General features: G+C 49.3%; 6 protein-coding genes across 6 annotated transcripts; 2 read left to right on the plus strand and 4 right to left on the minus strand.

Moving 5' to 3' along the window:
• Positions 1-423: 423 nt before the first annotated feature.
• Positions 424-2,411, minus strand: HOO65_070419 (Tubulin-specific chaperone E; the record flags this gene model as incomplete). Its single annotated transcript, XM_071004952.1, has 3 exons — positions 424-1,696; positions 1,763-2,179; positions 2,248-2,411. 3 exons carry the CDS (start codon positions 2,409-2,411, stop codon positions 424-426), a joined length of 1,854 nt encoding a protein of 617 aa, XP_070857137.1.
• A 493-nt stretch (positions 2,412-2,904) lies between these two features.
• Positions 2,905-4,031, plus strand: HOO65_070420 (putative methyltransferase-like C25B8.10; the record flags this gene model as incomplete). The annotated part of the gene is made up of 4 exons (XM_071005087.1): positions 2,905-3,255; positions 3,344-3,440; positions 3,513-3,917; positions 3,985-4,031. 4 exons carry the CDS (start codon positions 2,905-2,907, stop codon positions 4,029-4,031), a joined length of 900 nt encoding a protein of 299 aa, XP_070857138.1.
• Positions 4,032-4,118: 87 nt separating this feature from the next.
• On the minus strand, positions 4,119-4,557 carry HOO65_070421 (U6 snRNA-associated Sm-like protein LSm6; the record flags this gene model as incomplete). Its single annotated transcript, XM_071005200.1, has 3 exons — positions 4,119-4,174; positions 4,226-4,339; positions 4,446-4,557. 3 exons carry the CDS (start codon positions 4,555-4,557, stop codon positions 4,119-4,121), a joined length of 282 nt encoding a protein of 93 aa, XP_070857139.1.
• Positions 4,558-5,501: 944 nt separating this feature from the next.
• On the plus strand, positions 5,502-7,062 carry HOO65_070422 (Ubiquitin-2 like Rad60 SUMO-like protein; the record flags this gene model as incomplete). The annotated part of the gene is made up of 2 exons (XM_071005013.1): positions 5,502-5,812; positions 5,892-7,062. The coding sequence occupies 2 exons, from the start codon at positions 5,502-5,504 to the stop codon at positions 7,060-7,062; spliced, it is 1,482 nt and encodes a 493-aa protein (XP_070857140.1).
• Positions 7,063-7,225: 163 nt separating this feature from the next.
• On the minus strand, positions 7,226-9,616 carry HOO65_070423 (DNA polymerase lambda; the record flags this gene model as incomplete). Its single annotated transcript, XM_071001326.1, has 1 exon — positions 7,226-9,616. The coding sequence occupies one exon, from the start codon at positions 9,614-9,616 to the stop codon at positions 7,226-7,228; it is 2,391 nt and encodes a 796-aa protein (XP_070857141.1).
• A 977-nt stretch (positions 9,617-10,593) lies between these two features.
• On the minus strand, positions 10,594-12,324 carry HOO65_070424 (ammonium transporter; the record flags this gene model as incomplete). Its single annotated transcript, XM_071004992.1, has 3 exons — positions 10,594-11,932; positions 12,009-12,073; positions 12,208-12,324. The coding sequence occupies 3 exons, from the start codon at positions 12,322-12,324 to the stop codon at positions 10,594-10,596; spliced, it is 1,521 nt and encodes a 506-aa protein (XP_070857142.1).
• Positions 12,325-14,907: the final 2,583 nt, after the last annotated feature.

Genomic DNA, 14,907 nt, shown 5'->3' on the forward strand with positions numbered 1-14,907 from the left:
GGCAGCGTGCAGACAACAGGAGCAAATAATAAAGACAGAATGAAAGTTGGAAAATGCGAGGCTAGGCATGCAGGAAAAGGCGTGGATGGAAAGATGAAAGAAGATTCGAGGGAGAGGGCAATGAGATTGAGGAGACAAAGAGACAAGGGGACAGAAGAGAGACAGAGAGAAGTAGAAAGCCTTCGTAGTACCAGCGTTCAACCTGCTAGAACCGCAGTATGTGCTCTTTATAGTGATCCCGTTGGAGCCTCATCTCCTACGTTTGCTGCATAGAGCAAACACTAGCTATGGACTTGATGAAAATTTAGCGACGGGCGCTACTTTCTATTCCATCTTAACTTGGATTGTTTCCATAATAGAAGAGAAGACGACAGAGGAAATGTTTCTACAAAGGGACATCCGGATTGGTTTTCTTGGCTCCCCTCATTTCATCTCAACACGTATCCTCGCTTCCATCCCGTCAACACAAAAGCCAAGCTGGCGAGTGCTGTCGTTCAACTCAACCTGCCGTTTAATCCAACGGCGCATCTTGCTTGCCTCACTGTCCTTTTCCATCTTCTTCTTACTTTCGCCATGTTGCTTGCTAGGTTCCTCTGACCGCAAAGCACCCTCACGCTCTCGCTCGGCCTCAGCCTCCTCCTCGTCGCTGCTATAGTCGCCGTCTAGCACTGCCGTTTCATCGGCTTCATCCAACGCGGCCACAGGGTCCCATTCTCCCGTTTCCCAGATCAGCCTCAGCTGCATGGGAGCAATCCCAAAATGGCGGCCTAGAAAGCCTTTGACAGCGTAGATATCAAAAGACTTTGGAACTAGTCGGACATATTCCTCCCCAACATCCTGGGGATTTTGGCTTTGCTCATTGTGCTGCACGAGATAAAAGGTGACTTTAATCAAACGGGCTTCTAAGAAATCAGGATTGACTTTGTTTTGTCTGGTAACTTCGGGCGCCCCGTAGATCTCGCACAGCATTTGGTACCTGGGATGATGCTTCAGGGTAGTCTCTTCCTCTTCCTTTCCTACTGCGGCAAGCTCGCGTGCAATCCGGGAGAGGTAAAACAGCTCCGCGTTAGCACGGTCATCCGCAGTAATACTAACAAAATTTAGTATTTTGATCTGCGGCAGCCGTCCAATAGTGATCATGTGGGATTCTTCTGAGACAATTCTGTTTTGCTGTGCTTTTGCTGGATTATCCCCCATGGTTGTCGTATCATATACTGGATTGTGTGCGATGCGGAGAGACATGAGCCCAGGAAAGCTCTCTAGAAGACTATCGACAAAATCCCAGGACGAAATGTTATTGTACGACACATCTAGATAGTAAAGGCTTTCTGAGAAAAGCGGCACCGGCGCATTAGGCTTGGTAACTGTAGATATATAGTTGCCCTTCAGATGGAGGTTACGCAACACCTTTAGTTCAGTAACAGCGGAGAGATCAGAAATAGCTGTGAATTGGTTCAGTTCTAGCTGCAATGAGGTCAGAGTGTCGACAAGAGAGCCTAGCGGGAGATAAGGGAGAATGGAAAGCTGGTTTGTGCTGCAGTTGAGATTGGTCAGCTCAGGGAAGTGGGCTGTGATGCAGGTGATCTCTTCCCATGACATCATGCTCTCATTCAAGGCGAGTTCCTTGACATGTGCAAATGCAGACCCAGCATTTCGGAGACCGGGGTCAGCCATGGCATCTCGGAAGCGATTCCCGCTAAAAAAAAGCATTAGTACGCATTTATAGCAACATCAAAAAGTAATGAGACACTAGGAAACCTACCCCATACGTAAGCTCTTTAGGTGGGCCAGGTCTTTGCAGATATCGACCACCACACCCACGCTCTCCAGCATGTTACGGCTCACGTCTAGTTCCTGGATAGATGGCACCATTTCCTTGACGCTCTTTTCGCCCTCTGCCACCGCAAATGCTACGCGGTAGCTGTCAACGATAACGATCTTGAGCTGATCTACTTTGGCTAGCTGACGGCGGATCTTGTCAAAGCCGACCTCCTCGGCCATCTTGGTGCCGATCCTGATCTGCTTAGCAGCGCGGATGGCCTGAGTCTCTGGGTCAACTTCAGACGTATACTTGTCTAGCACAGCGCTGATGAAGCTTTGGGCGGGCTTTGCAGGCCGTGATGGGCGGACAAATGACCCGGCCGTGGGGGAGTTGGAAACGCCTGTGGTCGCAGCAGCCCTATTAGCAGATAGTCCATGCGTTTACTCGTAGCGGTGGCAGCAATGGAGAAGGGTTCAGTCTCACACGTAAAGTATTGCTTTTCTTTGTGGTGGCCCGAATGACGGCCACGGGTCGGGTCATCCCATTCAACACCCAGCCATTCTCCTGTCGTCGGCTCTACTCTGCCGATATACCGAACAGTGCAAAGAGCACCGTCATAGCACAGGCGTTGACCAATGTAGAATGACATCTGATGGGATTTGACTATAGAACAAAAGCTTGATAGCCTATTTATACCTCTCCTAGACCGGAGTAAGCAATCGAGCCTATTATATACATATAAAGGCAATTAATTTAGTTCAATGGACTTTGTTGTGATCGGCTTCCTAGTGTTCTTAGTGCTTGATCTGGAGAAATTGTCCACGAAGCTCGTTAGGCAAAATCACCGTTGTTGTAGCCTAAGTGGGGCCTTTTTAGGGTCACTAGATATTAACCGCGGATCAATACGTAATGGCCAACCCTAAAGACGTCATGTTAGGATAAATGTAAATAGCCTATGCAGCCAAACGCCGAAGTAAGGTCCGAATCACGTAGTTTCCTAGGCCCTTTCCCAACTCCTAGTGACTCATCCCTTTTATAAATGGCCCAATGGCCCCTATCTCAGTTGGGCTTTGCTTGGATATCTACAACACAAACCTTTGACGTCCAGAGTCTCCATCAGTTTTGATATATTGTTGATCGTCATGGCCGAGGCTAAGATTCACTCTAGTGCTGTCGTCGGCTTTACAGACGGCAAATCCTACGATGACTTTCGGCCTAGTTATGTGGAGGAAGCGGTCTCCGGGCTTCTGGCGGGCCTGAATCTGATTGGGGCTGAAGGGGCTGCTGTTGTCGAGGTTGCTGCTGGCACCGGCAAGTTTACTGAGAGTTTGGCTCGTCGTCCCGAGGCCTTCAGGATCACCGCCATCGAGCCGGTAGAGGGCATGCGTGAGCAGCTAGATAAGAAGAAACTCCCCAATGTTGTTTCTCTTGAAGGCACTGCAAATGAAATCAAGGCCGAGACTGGGTCGGCAGATGCAGTGATCGCAGCCCAGGTAAGTGCTTTTGACTTGTGTCGTTGCCTATGCTGCGAATGCAGCGGCGGCCACATCGCAGAGCAGATCTCTAACTAGTTGCTTCAAGTCCTACCACTGGTTTGCGAAGAGGGATGCCATGAGCGAGTTTGCCCGGGTACTAAAGCCCGATGGGTTTTTAGGCGTTATCTGGAACGTGGAAGACTGTAAGTCCCACCCTTGAGCATCTGACATATGAGTTCGAGAGGCGCGGCTTCTACTAACTGCCTGACGCACAGACAACAAGCCCGCTGAGTGGCCCGCTGTCACAGAGTGGGAAGAAGAGCTCAACAAGCTCATTCTTGCGCTACCTCCCGACAACCAGGACAGGTTCCGCCAACTCAGCTGGCGAAATGGATTTTCACCTGCTGAAAATACGTCATCAGATGGTGTCCAACTATTCCGCACTCCATACAATGAGGCCCAGAGCGCGGTGTGGTCGACTCGTCTTACACCAGAGAAATTGTTGGACCGAATCAGCACACTGAGCCAAGTGGTAGCATTGGAGGGCCTAGCACGCCAAGAATGGATTCAAAAGTACTGGGCGGTACTGAAGACAGCCGAAACGGCGCAGGATGGCACTGTTGAAGTTCATGGCAAGACTTTTTACGCATGGTCACAGAAGATGCCTGGACAGAGTTCGAGTAAGTGAGACGAATGGATGAAGGGTATTATTTGGGCTCAGCAGGTCATATCGCGTTGCTAGATTAGAGGAAGAGAAGAAGGAGAAGAAGAAGAAGGTAGCGAATGCTGCCTAGTTTTGCGGGGTAGCAGTAGTAAATAAGATAAGAAACGCTTTAGAATGTTTAGTCCGCGGAGATGTACATGACTGTGATGATGGGACATTAGCTTCCGAGTTCATCTTGTATGGGGATATGGATCATAGACGGTTCTAGCCCAGCTATGGGCCATGGGCAAAGATTCATAAGCGGCGAAAGGATGTTAGACTAACCATTATTGCCTCTTACGAAGGCATCACCGTAAGCCCGACGCTTCACACCGTTGACAAATTCCTCCGTCTTTTCGAGGGCGATGTTCATGTACCCATCAACCGATTGGAGTTCGCCTGTAGAGGTTAGCGGGGATTGGTCGTGGATAAGAAAGACGCTCGTCAAATCATAGGAGGGGTCGGGCCAAGATCAATCATCCAGCTCATACTAGAATAGACTTACCCTTGTAGACGACGCCCGAGTTCAGCTTCACGGTGACCATGTTGCCAATGATGTCACTCAGGAAGCCAGAAGGGTCCTTGCCATCGGCGCGTGCAGCAGCAGTGTTTTCCATATCGTCAGGGGTAGAAGGCAATTAGAACAAAAGATAATGCAGCGTGGTGTAGGAGGAGCGCAATAAGTTGAAGTCGGGTCAGACTGAGCTACGCAAAGTCAATGGGTGTTGGATTTCATCAAGGCAAGCTGGAATTACGGCACAGAGACCCACTTTGACAAAGCGCCACGCCACATTCGGGGGTTCTGCGCCACACCATAGGCATAGACGCCACAGACGGTCAGTCGATGGACAAATGTCCAGAGAATTTGAACTTTCTCAGCTCACGAGAAATATCCTCACTTAAACACCTAATATTCCACTGCCGTTCGATCTGTCACTGATACAGCCCATCACATTTGGTCAACCAGCATGCATCCTTTCTATGTCATTGTGCAACCATGACATATCTGCTAACCAGCCCCACACCGTGCCAAGTCAGTGCGGGTATATCTTATCAGCACGTGACTAGGCGCTGGCTAACTAGCGACATGTTCTCCACTAACAAAAAGTATCACGGGCACGCGTTCAGCCGCTTCAAGCCCCATGCAAGTAATGATGGGGTAAAAAGCTGTTACGACGCTCGCCCCATTTGACCCAGTGCAATAAGGCTGGCGTCTTTTTTCTCCTTGTTTTGTTTCTCTATGATCATTTTATCTGGAACCTGCTCGGACTTATTGTGAGGGTAGACCACACAGTACCACGACAAAGAAGAGCAACTTGTTTTGGGTGTCCTTTTTATCCTACTTTCTCAGCTTCATATCATGTTGTGCTCGCAGCTAATTTTCAGTTATTTTGACTTTGACTTTGACTTTCGCCGTTGATTCAAACTAAAACTCTTTGAGATCCTATATTAGCCTGCTCCGTCTCTGCACCTATACGTACTTCTTTACTCTGTTTTTATCTCTTGTCTCTAGTCTTTATACCCTCCTCATCCATATTTCCACTACTACGCCCTAGCCATCATGGAATCTGGCGCATCTTCCACTTCAAAAAAGCTCCCCTTTAAGCGGCGTACAACCCGCAAGGTTGAAGCTAGCGGTGGTGAGGAAGACTCACTCAACCTGTTCAAGCGGTCGACCCAGATGATCCCCAAGTTTGTAGCTGAGGCTGACGAGCGCGTAAAGCGGGCAGAGATGTTGAAAGAAAAGCACAAGCGGGAGCGAGACGCCATGGAAAAGCGAGCACGCGAGGACGATTGCAGTGACGAAGATGGTGCGCTTGAAGAGATGCCCAAGAAGCGACAGACCACAGAGTCCAAGTCGCCTTCCTCAAGGTGAGGCAAAGCTTTGTATTAGGCACACGCAACGTATTATAGTTTACATGTAGTCTTGAAGCTAATGCTCATTTAACAGCTTCCGCTCTCCTGGTAGCTCTCATGCCATATCGTCCCCATCACGGTTGGACAGCCAAAACTCAAGCCTCAACAACAGCCAGAATCCTAGCCAAAGCCAAAAGGAGATAGCCCCCCCGCCTTTGTCACTACCGAATATTTCCGAGGTTGTTGAGCTAGACTCTGACTCCGACTCTAATCCTAACCCCGACAACGCGGATGACGACGGTTCTCCATTAGCTGTTATTGATGATGTTGAAGATGACGTACAGCCAGTCCCTGTCGACCAAGTGTCTGATCCCGAGCTGCAAAAGTACATCGAGGAAGCACGCAAGGCTCGACTACGTCGTGAGCAACTTGAACAGCAACAACAAGAGCGCGCGCAAAACCCCGGAAACAGTACGTCCGATTTGCCAACGACAACGCCGTCCAGGCCCATACGAGGGCAGTCTATTACAACAGTCATCATTTCCCATATCCCCGGCACTAGCGAGTTCCCCGGGTTCCATATCCCTGTAGAGAAGCCACTAGAGGAACTCAAGCAGTCCTGGATCGAACAGCAGGCTCTGCGCGGCACTCCCGTCCCCGATGAGCACGACGTAGTGCTCACATGGCGGGGCAATGAGATATACAGTACTACTACGCTGCAGAGTCTAAATATTGGCATAGGAACTGGTAGTGGCGGCACATTACGCGTTCATCTCCGCGGTGACTCAAAGAACAACTCAGGCTTCTCAGCCGACGGGCGTAAAGCCATCTTCGAAGCGTGGACACATACCCTGCTACAGCAGGACCGCGAACGCAAGGCGCGCATGGCCTTGCACGACAGTGATGATGACGGTGATGCTGGCGCTGATGATAGAGAGGGTCTCAGTGCCTACAGTAGCGGTGCAGCAGGCAACTATACTAGCGCTGCAACTGCTACAAGCCAGTCTGTGGACGAGGAAGATACATCACAGACCAAAATCCGACTTACGCTACAGGCCAAAGACGGGCAAACAGCAAAGCTCAGCGCAACGCCGGAAACGCAGATATCCATGCTAGTACAAGCATTCATGCGGAAGAACGACGTTCCGGCCGGGATGCGTGTGGAAATTCGATTCGATGGGCTTGCGCTTGATAATGACTCAACATTGGAGGATGCCGAGGTTGAAGATCGGGATACGATGGAAGTGCACTTCGTTGCGGGCTAGATACAGATATAGATTGTGTAGGCCTAGCTTAAACAGTCTTCACTTTGTAGTTTCTTCATATCGCATAAACCTCTCCCTTGCGTGCTGTATATATTATTGCGTACATAAAGGTCTTGTTATATATGTGTATTGCTGGAGCTAGACCCTCGCACTATGCTGGATCTCAACACCAGCGCTCATGTGGCTCGCGCCATTGTATCTTTAATATTTCAAAAATCCGTCTTTCATCGTGGGCCTCCACTAATTCGCCCTGTGTGACTCTCTTCCTCTGCGGACCACGAATCACATTTTTCCAGAGTCCATGCTGGTTCAGCCTCATCCCCTTCTTACTGGCCAATAGCCGCATACTGCGGTTAAAGATGTCGTTGCCTGTGAAGTATAGCATTGCCGCACCAATTTCCGAGTCTGGCACTAGCAGAAAGTCGATCCGCCGCCAGACTGGCTTGTATCCTCCCGAGTCAATATTCTCTTGATCTGGATATACCTCTTTTGCTACTTCTTCAGGGAGCACACAACAGCCGTGCCACTTGCTACTTGATGTCTTGGAACTAGCCACCAACGCTGCCACTAAGAAGCCCTCTTTCTCTAGCTTCTCCACCAGCATCTTCATCAGCGGTGCAACCTCTTCGATGTTCGCCGACCCAGGCTTTGTTAGCAGGAAATCGATATCATGTGACGAATCGGCGCCCCGGCGATAGCTCCCACCAACTAGAGCCTGGGCATCCGGGTCAATCTCAGTAAGCGCTCTCTGCACATATGACACCAAGGCCGTCATCTCACAGCGAGGTATGCGCAAGTTCAAGTCCGCGTAGTGTTCAACCCCCAGTTTTTGGTTTCTGGTCAATCGCCCACTTTCCATCAAATCGTTGAGGGTGCGCAAGCCCTGAGCAATCCAACGCTGAGCCTGGATAGTGCCAGAGCCGTAAACACCTTTAAACAGGGTGAACACTTCAGTGAGCGGGTTGTCGCGGGCGTACTCAAGCCGCTGCAGCTTATCGGTACAGGCGATTTCCTCAACCTTGAGAGCCAGTCGCGGACCAATATTGGGGAGGCGAGATGCTTCAGAAGCAGTGCGAATGGGCTTTTCGCAGCGTTCTAAGGTGCGGATGGCCTTGCGGTAAGCGGTAATACGCCAGTGGTCGTTAGTCTGCGTATAATAGTCACACATTTGCTGAAGCGCCTCAATGATGCGGCCATTAGGGCCCGAGGTTTTAGTGCCCTGAAGTCCACCCTGGTGGCAAGCAAAGCGATGCTCAAAGGCAATCTTTTTTTGTTGAGGTCGAGAGTCTAAATGACGGCGCCGGCGCGATCTAGAGTCTGAACCAGAATCGGTATCGCTTTCTACATCTGATGCACCCATGTCAGAAGCAGCATCGGTAGGTGCAATCGTCGACTTTGTGTCATCGTCAGAAGCTTCGAGGTCAAGTGGGAGGTCTTTGTAATTTTGTAGCATTTCAATATATGACGATAGCTGGTCGTCTTTACCTGATGGGTCTTTGGGTGCTTTGGGGTCTAGTTGTGGAAGTTGTGGCCGCATAAGACCTGGTGTCACTATAAGATTAGAGTCCTTCGTCTTAGCCTGAGGTTGAGGCATTGCTGCACGCGACGGCTCTGCTTTAGAGGGTGGATCATCACATATACCATCGCTCTTCTTGGGGTCAATAGCACCGGGTTTAAAACTAGCCTCATGTCCTGGCACACGGTATTGGACTTGCTTAGGATTAAGCAAGCGACGGAACCTGACACAATCTACAGTATAGGCCTCATTGACAATCAGTGCTGTTGGCCTCATTCCCACCAAGAATCGCTCAACATCACTCCACTGGAGAGACTTGTCGACCACAACATACATTGCCTCATGGATCTGACGCACCCACTGTGCGCCGTATTGCTTTACCTTGGCAATGCGAGCTCGTCGCGTCGGAGCAATGTCATCGTTTGGGACAAAGTACATTGTGAGGCGAGAGAAAAAACAGCCCGCCTCCGACACAGGGTTGTCCAAGATTTTGACCTCATGTTGCTGGCGCTTCTGCACAGTGGTATCTGAAGGTTTCACGGCTTTAGTCTTCCTCCTCTTAGCTGTGAAGACTCCGTCAAGCGCCTTCCCAGTGTGTCCCGGGCCGCTGATCGCTGGCTCTAGAGCCTGTGATTCCTGAAGACCAGCCGGGGTCTTTCCAACGTCTTTTGATTGCACTGCATTCCCTACTAGCTCCTTTGTGGGCACTTGTGTAATCTCGACTAGAACGGGCCGATCACACAAAACCTCAGTGACATTTCCACCTTCCAGGATTGTCTCAGGGATCGTCGAGACTTCTTCATCAACATACGCCTCGTTTTCAAGATCGCGAGCTTCGTCTCGACGCCTTTTTGGCTGCGAGTGTGCTTTTGCCGTAGCCCGGCTAAGGAAGGCCCGGCTTGCCTTCCGGGCAGACAGCCCCGGGTCACTGTGCTCGTCGCTATCGTTGTCGTCTAAATATTGTTGAAGCGGCTTGCCACGTAATAAATCGAGGTCGCGAAAAAAAGCGGCTTTTGATATGTGATGGTCCTGCTGCATAGCACAGCCAACAAGCCCAAGACCCAAAAAAAAAAAAAAAAGAAATATACCCAGAGTGTAGCCAGAAAAGAAAGTTAGAGTTATCTCGTAGTTGAAGAAGCAAGTATAAAAACCATTAATTAATCAACGATTATCGAGCATGTCGTCATGTTTGTTTTCTCTTACAGCCATGCCCATGACAACCAACCTAGATAAGGAGTCCGATCCGGTGCAGCTGTCAGAAGGTGGATCCTTTTTGTCTGACAGCTGGCAGGAGTGACTTTTCCGTCATAGTCAGGCTTTGACCACCAAATTTCCGCGCAACATCATTGGCAAGATGGCCGAGCGGTCTAAGGCGCTGTGTTCAGGTTCTCTCTTAGTTGAAAACCTTCGCAGTGGAGCAATCCGCGCGAGTTCGAATCTCGTTCTTGTCAACATATCATACTTGATGTCTCCCGGCATTCGGGTGCGTACTTTTTTTTTCCTACTCGGTTACATGATATCTATTATGTGGGTCTATATATTATTAGGTGAGGTGCCAGGCATCAAACGAACACTCCTATAGTTAGCTACAACATTCCATGCTCAATACATGCAATCATATAGTATATCAATGTCACATTAGTTACATCAAATGAACTTGCGTTTTTTTTTTTTAAAGCTTTATATATATACGGGGTTACCGTTTAAATTTCAATAGTAAAACATACAAAAGAGATGGGGGGAGAATGGGGAGAAAAGTAGATATCAACAAAAACACCAGCCAAGTAAGTCCGTCCCGTAGTATTCCGTGATCGAACAAGGCATCATCAGAGAAGGAGTGCCGGGTAAAAAGTAGTGGCATAAACCACTAGCTCCAAATAAATCGGCAAAATAGACAGGAGTCTAGAATAAAAAAGAAGGGGGAAGAAAAGGAGGCAAGCAAGAGACTGGCGAGAACACGGCTTCGCATCCAAGAATAGATTCCCTTACGGCCTCAACTTGGTCCAGTCTAGTCTCTACATCCGACGACCACCCGAATCCATATTATCCATCAGCGGGATCGAGTTATTCATATTAACCGTCTTCTCGAAACCGCTGCTGGGTGGAAAGTTCATACCCTCGGCTGAATAGCGGCTAGCTACTTCGTTGTCAACGTCATTGAGGACCTCGCGCGTCAACTCAACGTAGTCATAGGCGAACTCGCCAATCTCCGAATCATCAATACCCAAGATTTCAGCCTCCTCACTAGCACGCAGGCTGAGACCTGGGATGAGGTTCATGACAAATAGTATGACGCAGGTCAGCGTAAAGGAATAGAAGCCGCCGCTAAATGAGTCAGCCAACTGATAAGCGAGCTGGACCCAGTGCTTGTTAAGCCAGCCACCGTCAATCGAGGTGACACCATCAAGAGCAGCAACGTAGTCGGCAGCAAAGAAGGCAGTCAGGATATTTCCAGTGAGACCGCCAATTCCATGAACTGCAAAGATATCTAGGGCATCATCAACGCCCAAAATAAACTTAAGCTTAGTACCATAGTTGGCGAAGCCAGCGCCTAGAGCACCAAAGACAACTGCAGACCAAACGGGCACATAACCAGATCCAGGGGTAACGGAAACAAGGCCAGCAACAACACCAGAGCAGAAGCCAACAGTTGACCATTTGCGCTCCAATCTGTAATCTAGCAAGCACCATGTAATTCCACCAACACAAGCGGCCAGGTTAGTAACCATGGCAGCGATGACGGCGCGCATGTTTGCAGCCAGAGCAGAGCCGGCATTGAAACCAAACCAACCAACCCACAAGAAAACAGTGCCAATCACAATGTGAGTAACGTTGTGCGGGCGATAGTTCAGCTCATGGGTGCCATGACCACGACGTTTTCCAAGGACCATTGAGTATGCCAGGGCTGCGCTGCCCGAAGCAACATGCACAGGCGTGCCTCCTGCAAAGTCAAGGCCGCCCATCTTGTTAGACCATCCTGAAGGGTTCCAGGTCCAGCATGCAATAGGGTCATATACAACGGTTGCCCAAATAAACATGAAAATAACGCATGGGAGCATACGGCCACGTTCAGCGACAGCACCAGTCGCAAGAGCAACAGTAATGGCAGAGAACATTCCCTGGTATATAGCAAACAGCAAATCAGGGATGCGATCAGAACCAATAGAAGGGTGTGCGCTAACGTGACGAAAGCCAATGTTCGTAAGATCACCAATGAAGTTGTTAGCAGACCGCGAAAAGGTGAGCGAGTAACCCCAGAAGAACCATTGGAAAGAAGTGACGGCAGCTGACATAACAGAGAGCCAGATAAGAGAAAGCGCCGATTTGCGACGAGCGAGACCAGAGTAGAAGAAACTAATGAAAGTATGGAGCACCGGTTAGCAGGCTTTTTTGTCTTGGAGCTTCCAATGCCGGAGATGGCTTTTCTTACCCAACACCGGGAATCATGAGGAGCACTAAGGCTGTAGCTGTGATGACCCAGCCAATGTCACCGGACTAAGTAGACTGGCGTTAGCTTTTACGAAGAAAAGAGAATTTCATGGCACAATTGCAAAGCAGCCCAATCATAGCTAGACTTGAAGGAGCGTGGAAGAAATCCCATCTTGAATCGAAAATAGTCGCAAGCATACCTCGTACCAAATGTTGACATTGTAGCGGAGCGGATCGGCTCCAGTCACATCTGTGCCATTGTAGGGCACCTTTATAACATAATTGAGGTTTTCCAAGTTAGAATTTGAGGATGACATGCTGAAGAAAAAGTTGGAGGCGAAAACTGCCTCCGGCTTATGATAAGAAAATCGTGGCGGGGTCCTTTTTTCGAGATAGCGAGCGGGATTTGGGGTCTAAGAGAAATAGTACTCGAAACAAAGTAGGGAAAAATAAAAAAGGAAAAAAGGAAAGAAAGAAAGAAAGAAAGGGAAGCAGCGATTGAGGTGGACGAGAAGAAATCAATTGTCGATGATAATATGAACGAGAGGACGAGTCACGACAAGGCTAGACCCAAAACCGAGTAATGGGGAGAGATGCGCCAAAAGGGCAGTGAAATCGCATGAAAAGAAGAGATGGACCGGACCTATGGTGGAAGCAGGAAAATGAATGTTGACATTAGCAAGGTACACTTGGGAAAGCAAAAAGAAACGACAAGGTAGTGGTGAGATAAGGGAACAATGAAAGCCGAAACAAAGAAGAAGAAAAAATGAGAAAAGAAGCGAAAACAGGCCACATCCAATACAAGCGAAACGACTGGGGGTGGGTGGGGGGAGCGGAGCAGGGGAAAACAAGGCCGGGTCGCGATAAGAGAGCGTCAGTTACATCTGACGGCTGTCTGCTTGTTCTGTTCCTGGCCTGGTTTTGATGGGGCTCTGCTTATTCCCTTGCTTTGCACTACTGGGGCTGAGAGGAGAAGAGCCAAGGGCAAAGAGCGGCAATTTCCAAACAGTGGATGGGATGGGATGGCCATAACGTTTTTGTGGTTGCTTTTGCTGGATACTGCATGGAATTTGGTGGTCAGGGTGGTCAGGGCGTTCAGGGCTCACCTTAGGATCTAGGCTTTCTACAGGCGCAAATAGAGCCCAATTGGGGCACAAACAACAATGGAGTCGAAGCCAAAGAAAAGAACTAGAAACGAGGTAAGAAGAGTCAAAAGCCAAAGAGAGGGGTCGATGTGAAAGCAAGAGATAGAGGGGGGCGATGAATTGGGGATTGGGGATGGGGGACAAAAGGCGATCAGTAAATAGAAAGGCTGAGTGATCAGATCTAGGTCCGGGATGCGCAATGCGTTGAAGTTGAGGCTCGGGCTTCTAAACGTGCTTATGATCGGGCTATGGAGAAACGACCAGGCGAGAGATTGAGACGGAAGAAAGCCGCACGGGGCACAGCGTGGCAAGCGGAGCAGAAAAAGCGAGGTTTAGATGTGTCGAGGAATGGCGAAAATAAACACGAGCAACATGGGAAGTAGGGACAAAAAAAAAAGTGGATGGAAAGAATGTTCCGAGTAAATGCCGGGCTAGATGGAAATCATTGAGGCGGCAGGCCGCGATTGTAAAGACGATGAGAAGAAAGAAAAGAAACAAAAAAAGAAGAGAAGAAATTTGTGAAAAGGGGAGAAGGGATTGGGAAGAGAGGCAAGAAGCGAAGTTTTTTTTTTTTTTTTTTCTCTTCTTCAGCGAAATTTCGGAGGGAAAAGAGAAATAACCAAAGTGTTGCTGGTAATTACCCCCGGCTTCGTCCTAGTTGCGGGCGCTCTTGGTGGATATCTGCGTGTGGTGTGATGTGGTGGGTGATACGGATCAACTCAGTCCGAGCGGATCAGAGGCAATTGCTTAGGGAAAAAAAATTAAAAAAATAAAAATAAAAGCGAGAGAGAAAGAGAGGGAAAGAGAGGGAAAGAGAGGGAAAGAAACCAAGCGTTTGAGGCAAGGAATCAAGAGGGGGGAAATAGCAAGAGCAAGACACACAGGATGACCAGCACAAACAGAGAAGGAGCAAATAACGAAACGGGCGCAACTGCCTACTTGTAGATAATGCGCCTTTGAAGAAGCAAGCATACATGCCCTGGTGCGATAAGCCCTCTCCTTCAGCTCAGCCAATGAAATGACATGATAAGCGACTAACACTAAAAAACCAGCAAGCTTTCCGCCGCCGCTATCAATTCATTCGAATCGAAACTAGTAATTACCTTGCAATAATCAACTGCACAGATCTACAGCGCGCGCAAACTTAAGCACCTGCCTGTCTTGCTCTTTCCCTTTTTATGGCCCTCGAGTCTCCCCCTGCTTATAAGGCTACTGTCATGTCTCATCTGGCCTTCACTTACTTGCACGTTTGCTCAGTTTGCCAGGAAAGCCCAGGCCAGGAAGCGTGTATCCGGGCCCGGGTCCCCTGGCGCCATTGAGTCGAGGCTTAACTAGGGATCTATTAATGTCTTGGAAGGGGACCAAGGTTTGCCTGTACCTGGCCTTGCCGCCCTTCACTGTTCGTGCTCATGCTCGTGCACATGTGCATGCGCATGCTTCGTTCGTTCTATAGCAATGTGAGAGACATAAAACGCAGGAAGAAGGCTCAGGGCAAGGGAAGGGAAGGGCGGGCTTCTGGCTCCCTTTGACGCTTCTGCCCTTTGCGGTTTCCTTTTTCTCTTTCCTTTTCTTTCGGCTCTTTTCTGCTCCTCCTAGAAGGGGCCGCATCCTTTTTAAGCAGAACGCCCTCGTGTGTTGTCGTACAGTCCCACTCCCACTCAACATCCAGCGCAAGCGCAAGTGGCCATACCAGGCATCCAGGCATCTCTTTTCCTCAAGTCTCTCTGAGGTCCTGTGCCAGAGCAGACAGACAGA

The sequence above is a fragment of the Ceratocystis lukuohia genome, assembly GCF_044167205.1.
Source record: "Ceratocystis lukuohia strain C4212 chromosome Unknown Supercontig7_pilon, whole genome shotgun sequence".
Lineage (NCBI taxonomy): Eukaryota > Fungi > Ascomycota > Sordariomycetes > Microascales > Ceratocystidaceae > Ceratocystis > Ceratocystis lukuohia.